Here is an 8,378-nt window from a genome sequence, read left to right on the forward strand (position 1 = left end):
ATTGGCAAGCCTACGTTAAGAGCCACGTTAACTAAGCTAACGTGGACTCTAACGTAAGGGGAAGGGAGGACTCTCAACGTTATTGGAAAAGGTGAGCCCCAATAACGTGTGCGAAGGACCAAGAGGCAACGTTAGTGGTCACGTTGGTGCCATTAACATTGAAGTTAACGTAGATCATCCCTGGGTGAGGAACGTTAGTAAAAAAGGTGATTGCCACTAACGTTCTCGAACCCACACTCTCACTTAACGTTAACGCCACTAACGTCCTGAGCTAAACACCCTGCCTACTTCACACTTTCTCTCTGCAAGTAAAGCTAAGCCCACTGAAGAAGTATAACTGCTTCAAACTCAAGATCCAAAGGCCCATATCCAAGACTTGAAAAACCAACTAGAAGATCAGAAGAGTAGTATATATAGGGGTAGTTTTGAATTAGAAAGCAGTTTTTGGGGGATGGGAAATTGAGAACTACTCTCTGTATAATTTACTTTCTCTGCACTTCTAGTTCTAGTTTTCATGATGTATTCTCCATCTTTGTTTTCCATTTCAAGAGCCATGAACAACTAAACCCCTTTCATTGGGTTAGGAAGCTCTGTTGTAATTTGATGGATCATTACTAATTTTCATTACTCTTCTTCTATCTTTTCTCTTGATTTTACTAGAAAGCTTTCAATCTTCATCCAATTGGGTAGTTATCTTGGAAAAAAAGCTATTCATACTTGGATCTTGATGAGCGGATAATTTATACGCTTTTTGGCATTATTTTTAGTATGTTTTTAGTAGAATCTAGTTACTTTTAGGGATGTTTTCATTAGTTTTTATGTTAAATTCACATTTCTGGACTTTAATATGAGTTTGTGTGTTTTTCTGTGATTTCAGGTATTTTCTGGCTGAAATTGAGGGACTTGAGCAAAAATCAGATTCAGAGGTTGAAGAAGGACTGCTGATGCTGTTGGATCCTGACCTCCCTGCACTCAAAGTGGATTTTCTGGAGCTACAGAACTCAAAATGGCGCGCTTCCAATTGCGTTGGAAAGTAGACATCCCGGGCTTTCCAGCAATATATAATAGTCTATACTTTGAACGAGTTTAGACGACGTAAAAGGGCGTTGAACGCCAGTTCTACGCTGCTGTCTGGAGTTAAACGCCAGAAACACGTCACAAACCAGAGTTGAACGCCAGAAATACGTTACAACCTGGCGTTCAACTCCAGAAAGAGCCTCTGCACGTGTAACATTCAAACTCAGCCCAAGCACACACCAAGTGGGCCCCGGAAGTGGATTTATGCATCAATTACTTACTTCTGTAAACCCTAGTAGCTAGTTTATTATAAATAGGACTTTTTACTATTGTATTAGACATCTTTGGACGCCTGGTTCTTAGATCATGGGGGCTGGCCATTCGGCCATGCCTGGACCTTTCACTTATGTATTTTTAATGGTAGAGTTTCTACACTCTATAGATTAAGGTGTGGAGCTCTGCTGTTCCTCAAAGATTAATGCAAAGTACTACTGTTTTCTATTCAATTCAACTTATTCCGCTTCTAAGATATTCACACTACAAGAAAAACACCCATTCAGCCACACTTTTTTTAAGCTACATTTGAAAAGCGTAGCCTATTCCTAGAATAGGCTACGCTTTTTTGCAGGGTGCCCTTTTATAAGATAATAGGAAACACTATTGAGGCATCACTCCAAAAGTGTCTCCTTAGATATTTTAAACATCACTTATAAAGTGTAGCCATATCTGAATAGCTATGGAGACACTTTTTACACCAAAGGAAACGCTTCTAAAAAGTAACCCATTTATTATGTTTTGGGTGCGATTCTAAAATGCTGCCTAATCCATGTAAGACTACTAAATCCCTCAACACTTACTAATTTTTTTTTCACTTTCACCAACACAAAAGTAACTTCAGAATTATTTCACTCGAGAACCCCAACTCCTCAGTCCTCATCACCAGTCACCACCAACACTCCTCAGTTCTGCCGTCGCACCATGCACTCGTGAACCATCGGTGTTGGCACTCCTCTTCCACACTCACCGCTCCTCTGATCCCGTCGCTCACCGCTCCTCTGTTGCCGTCGCTCACCGCTCCTCTGATCCCGTCGCTCACCATCAGTCGTCTTCGCGGTGTGCTCACATCGGTTGTCAGCATCATCCTCTGATCCCGTCGCTCACCATCGTGGTGGAGAAGGTATCTACTCACGCCCATTTTGTTCTAAAATTTCAGAGGGTTATGATTCCGACTTTAGGGTTTTCAATTTGGGGGTTTGGTGACCATTTGCGGCGTGAGTGAACTCTCGTACCCTCATTTCTCCTTTTAAGAATTTTATTATAACTTCTATGATGATTGATACTCTTGGACTCTTGTTACCAAATGTTCAGAAACTGATGACAGGAGAGGACCATCATTAAGAGCTAAGATTGTAGGAAGTAATCACAAGAACAAGAACAAGAATAAAGCTAAGGTGGGGTTAGCAAGACGAAGCAATCACAAGAACAATTATTTTGAAAAATGTTTCATCCATCTCAGGTAATGTTCCTGAAACCTAAACTAGAAGCTTAGTAAAAACAGAAACAAGCATTCCTTTAAAGCTTTCGTGCCTTGGTGTGATATAAGATTTTTTGATAAATGCTCATAAAGAAAACAGTTCTTTAAAACATTATATTCTTCATAAATAAGGTTAAATAACCAACAACAGTAAGAACTGAAATGTGCCGGCTGTACAGATAGGGAAGAAGATTCTAACAAGCAAAGAGATTAAGATAATAATGCATTCTGTAGTAAAAACACTAAAGATACAATCGATAAACTGAAATTGAAAATAGACTGAAAATCAGCTACTTGACTAGTAGATATGCATCAATGTGTTTCTCAAGATCAAATGTACTCTCCTTGTTTTCTCCTTTATCTTCACCATTTAGGACATCTCTTTTAATTTAGCTAGTTCTATGGCCACTGAATTGTTCTAAAATTTGAGAGAGTTCTGATTTTAGTTAGGTAAAATTCTTATCTCTTCGTCTGCCATTTTTGGTAGTGCATATATAGATTTTAGGCCTTATGAGCCAATATCAAAAGAGTACAAGGTTTCTTGAAGCAATTATAAAGATACATGGATGTACTTGACTTCTAAAATTAGCTTGTGTGTTTTCTAAATGGACACAACGAACAGCCTAGCATTTTGTATTCTTTAATATTACTTTATAATTGATTATTGGGGAATTGAAAGGCCATAGGTCTTGCTATGAATAAAATTTTTTACCATAATTTGTGGCTGTATGTGACAAGCATGTGTTGTTAATATTATGAACCACATCAAGAGGTTTAAGCTGTCAGGTAGTGGAATGTGAGTGATTTTATATCAACACCCTCACGCAAGAAGCCATTGGACTTGAAGTGTGAACAATGCATAGGACCATCCACCTCTTTATTTTCTTAGATTTCGAAATTTATTAAGGAGCTTGGGGCAACATTTAATAAATTATAAACCATTTGGACATATGCTGTCATATATCTTCTCTCTTAAATGGTTAAGCTGTTGGTATAGAAACATGAATGATTTTACATCCAACAGCAAGCATACATTTGCATACAATCATAAATTGAAAATTGTAGTCATTATTCCAACTATATGAGACTATATGAGATAGAGTGGTCAATTGATGCTAAATATTGCTGATTGGACTTGTTCACTTCTTCATATGACTAGCTTTATTTATGCATTGTTATTTTGTTATTTTTTCAGAGTGGCAGAAAGCGATTTATTCAGTTGGTGGATCTGAGATGAAGAAATGGCCCATGCAACTACGGAAATCTATGTCTGATGGGTTGTCTGCAACTAGTAATGGCCCATTCTATTCTATCCTTTTCTTTTTTGGGTGCTCATTCTATCATTTGGATTTGCTTCCTTTTGCTGCAATTCCTTTTGTATTTTATTTAAAAAATTTTAAAATACATATTAGATTTGTAGATGGTAATTTTCTGCGTGATTAAACTCCCTTGAATATAATTCGTTTGACTGAATTTAATTTCGTTCCTCCTTCAACGGTTGAACTATTCACCTCAATGGATTATTGAAAACACAAGGTGTGGATAAATATTTTTTATTGCTGAAGCCAATATAAGTGAAGTTCTTATTTTGTTATGATTATTGATTCGTCCATTTTAATTCAGTTGTAACTAAATTATATCATGATCGATATTATTTTGAATATGTTTCATTCAAATTATGCATAATTTATTATAAAAAGTAAATATATAATATTTAATAAATTTTAACTATTTTATTTTTAGAGAAAATTTAGAAAATCAGTATTTTTATTAAAATCTAACCAACATTTAGCTAACAAAATAAAAATGAGTAATTCTTTATAATTAGATAAAATTTCACATCATTAAAAATATTATCAAGATTTCTTCCTTTTATTTTCAGTTACTCAGTTACTCATGCTTTAGAATTGAATTTTGGGCAGTTATCAGATTGCTTTTATTTTCCAAATAAGTTACTGACCTGAATTGAGATTTTTTATTTTTTTCCTTTTATTTTAATTATATTAGTTTAGAATTTATGAAAATAAATCTAGACTAAATATGATTATAGTCTAATCTCTTAGAATTTTACTTGGTAACAAACAGATTAAAGTTTTTGGTTAAAGCTCCCAAGTGGATTTTGTCAAAACGTTGATCGTGTCATGGCAAGGTACAATGCATACTTTTTCTTTTCACTTTATTATTATGCTATTAATTCATGTGTAGCTCCACCTTGATTGCTTTATTAGTTATGAATTTACAATTTAACTTATTATTTATGTACTATAAATTCTTTGTTTTCCTTAATTTGTTTTGCTTCAGCGAGTTTCTAGTAAAATATTTAGAGAATTACTTCTAAGACTAGGAACTATTTCCTAACCTAACTACAAAGCTATGAAAGTCCGTTTCATAGCCCATGCCCCTTATATTTCATAACACCCTTCCTCCTCTACTCTTGTTATCTTCACTTTGCGACCCCTTATAAATTTTCCTGTAAAAAAATTTAATAATTATCGATTAGGTTTTGTGATATGCCGAAGGATTGGATGGATCTACCGAGGTATAGCAAAGAGTATATCAATGGTGTTATTAGTTTCTTAGAGTTTGCATACTCTGAGGGAGAACCGGACGGACAACAAATTCAATGTCCTTGTAAGAGGTGTTGTAACATTGAGTGGTATAGAAGAGATGTGGTATTTGACCATTTAGTAGCCGACGGATTTGTTAAGGGATATAGAACATGGATTAATCACGGGGAACGGACAATCCCGATGGTGGTTGATGATGACACGGATGATGAAGGTGCACGCGATGACATTGAAGGACTGCTTAATGATGCATTTGGAGATCATGCTGAGGGTGTTACTGTAGGTCCAAATGAAGAGGCTAAAAAGTTTTATAATTTAATAGATGGGGCAAGTCAAGAGTTATACCCGGGCTGCAAGAAATTTTTTACATTATCTTTTACCATCCGCCTGTACTTGTTAAAGTGTTTGCACGGTTGGAGCAATGCCTCCTTCACTTCCCTTCTTAAGCTATTGAAAGAGGCAATGCCTGAAATTAACATACCTCCATCTTTCCATAAGACGAAGGCTATGATAAGAGATTTAGGTCTGGATTATAAAAAAATCGATGCTTGTCCTAATGATTGCCTCCTGTATAGGTAAGAACTAAAGGATGAAACACAATGTCGTGTGTGTGGAACATCTCGATATACTGAAAATTCTAGTGATAATAGCGAGAACCAACCTCACAAGAAAGGTCGTCCTATTCCTGCAAAGACGCTGAGATACTTTCCTATAATTCCAAGACTTCAGAGATTATTTATGTGCTCAAAAACGGCAGTTAGTCTGAGGTGGCATGATGAGGAGCGCGTTAAAGATGAGACGTTAAAGCATCCTGCTGATGGCCTGGCATGGAAGAACTTTGATGAAATGAATGAAGATTTTGCAAAAGAATCACGCAATATTAGACTAGGCTTGTCAAGTGATGGGTTCAACCCATTTCGTAGCATGAATATTTCGTGGAGCACGTGGCCCGTAATGTTGATGGTATACAACTTGCCCCCGTGGATGTGCATGAAACCTGAATATTGTATGCTTTCTTTGCTTATTCCTGGGCCACAATCACCTGGCAAAGATATTGACGTGTATCTACAACCATTGATAGAAGACTTGAAGTTGTTGTGGGAAATAGGGGTGGAAACTTATGATGCATCAAAGAATGAGACCTTTCAAATGCGAGCAGCTCTTTTGTGGACAATCAATGATTTTCCTGCGTATGCTATATTGTCTGGGTAGAGTACAAAGGGAAGATTGGCTTGCCCTTGTTGCAACAAAAATACCTCTTCTCTACAACTAAAACATAGTCGGAAGACAGTTTATATGGACCATCGTGTCTTTTTACCCATGGATCATCCATGGAGAACCAATACAAGGTCTTTTAATGGGAAGCAAGAATTAAGACCCCCTCCACCTGTTATAGAAGGAACGAAAATTTTTGAGATGCTACAAAATGTTGAGAATATTTTCGGGAAGAAGCAAAGTACATCAAATAGTTTCTTATGGAATTGGAAAAAAAGATCAATTTTCTTTGAATTGCCTTACTGGCACAAGAACCCACTGCGTCACAACTTAGATGTCATGCACATAGAGAAGAACATATTTGACAGTATAATTGGAACCCTTTTGGATATCCCAGGCAAGACAAAGGATCATCTGAATGCTCGATATGACTTAAAAGATTTGGGGATCTGGAAAAATCTTCAACCAAAGGAGGTGAATAATGGCAAGAGAACAAAGTTGGCAAAGGCATGCTTTTCTATGACTGCTGCAGAGAAGTCAATTTTTTGTGGTGTTTGAAGACAACAAAACTACCTGATGGTAGTGCTTCGAATATATCACGGTGTGTACATCTAGGAGAAAGAAAAATTTCTGGGTATAAGACCCACGATGCTCATTTTTTGTTACACTACTTACTACCAATACCGATTAAAAGCATCCTTCCTGATCACGTGGCCATTCCGTTGATTCGACTAAGTTCCTTTTTTCGTCGCTTATGCAAAAAGTTAATCACACTGGAAGAGATAGATCGACTGGAGTTAGAGATTGTGGAAACATTATGCCACCTTGAGAGGATCTTTCCCCCTAGTTTTTTTGACATAATGGTTCATCTTCCCATTCATTTAGCAAATGAGGTGAGATTGGGTGGTCCGGTACAGTTTCGTTGGATGTATCCTCCAGAAAGGTACATGTGTACATTAAAGTCGTATGTACGCAACAAAAGTCGCCCCGAAGGTTCTATTGCAGAGGCATATCTGGCTGAAGAGTGCTTAACTTTCTGCTCAAGATACTTGCATGGAGGTGTGCAAACAAGACTTAATAAGCGACCTCGGAATGATGATGATTCTAATGACGATGAAGTTTTGCCTTCAAAGTTGTTTTCTAACAAAGGTCGTTCGTTAGGCGTGGGAAATGGAGAACCAATTAATCTCGATGACATATCAGCTGCTCAAGCCCATGTGTATGTATTATACAATTGTGAAGAAGTCGCATATTATGTTAGGTAACTTAATATAACTTATGTTTATTCACTAAATCAAGTGCATTTAGATTTTTTCCGATCAAACATAACTATTATTAACTACAGAGAGCATGAGGATGAGGTTAATAATCAGCGAGGAACAAAATGGAGAAAAGCAAAAGTTCACAGTAAAACCTTCTCGCAGTGGTTTGAAACTCGGGCGAGGGATCCAGATGTGCCTGTTTGGCTAAAAGAATTATCTCGAGGTCCGAGCTCTATTGCAAGAAGATTTTCTGGATATATAATTAATGGATATAGGTTTCACACTGTGGAGCGTGAGGCAAGGAGAAAAACACAAAATAGTGGTGTCACATTAATTGCTTTAACTTCAAGCTTTGCAAGTGCTAAAGATAAAAGTCCAATTCAAGACACTGTAGCTTATTATGGCAGGTTATTTGAGATAGTAGAGTTAGATTATTTTGGGCGTTTTAAGATTGTATTGTTTCGGTGTGAGTGGTATGATTCTAGGAGAGACAAGTATGGTCTTACATTTGTTCACTTCAATAAGAAATGCTACCAGAATGAACCTTTCATACTAGCATCTCAAGCACATCAGTGTTTTTATGTGCAAGATCCATACGAACATAACAAACATTATGTTATGGAAACTCTCCCAAGAGACTTATTCAAAACAAATGACGAATCTGAGTCTGAGGCCCGTCAAACCTTCTATAGTGAACAACACGAGCATATAACAAGTCCTGCCATACCAGCTGATGATGGTGAAATTATTCTGGGGAGGAATGATCTATGACCTACAGTTATT

General features: G+C 36.9%; 1 protein-coding gene and 1 long non-coding RNA gene across 2 annotated transcripts; both read left to right on the forward strand.

Moving 5' to 3' along the window:
• Window positions 2,082-2,693, forward strand: LOC110263988. The gene is made up of 2 exons (XR_002349713.1): window positions 2,082-2,194; window positions 2,386-2,693. It is a non-coding gene; the product is annotated as an uncharacterized LOC110263988 (long non-coding RNA).
• Window positions 4,564-7,158, forward strand: LOC110263331. The gene is made up of 2 exons (XM_021104491.1): window positions 4,564-4,700; window positions 5,052-7,158. Exons 1-2 carry the CDS (start codon window positions 4,693-4,695, stop codon window positions 5,695-5,697), a joined length of 654 nt encoding a protein of 217 aa, XP_020960150.1. The 5' UTR covers window positions 4,564-4,692; the 3' UTR covers window positions 5,698-7,158.

The sequence above is a fragment of the Arachis ipaensis genome, chromosome B06 (genome assembly GCF_000816755.2).
Source record: "Arachis ipaensis cultivar K30076 chromosome B06, Araip1.1, whole genome shotgun sequence".
NCBI lineage: Eukaryota > Viridiplantae > Streptophyta > Magnoliopsida > Fabales > Fabaceae > Arachis > Arachis ipaensis.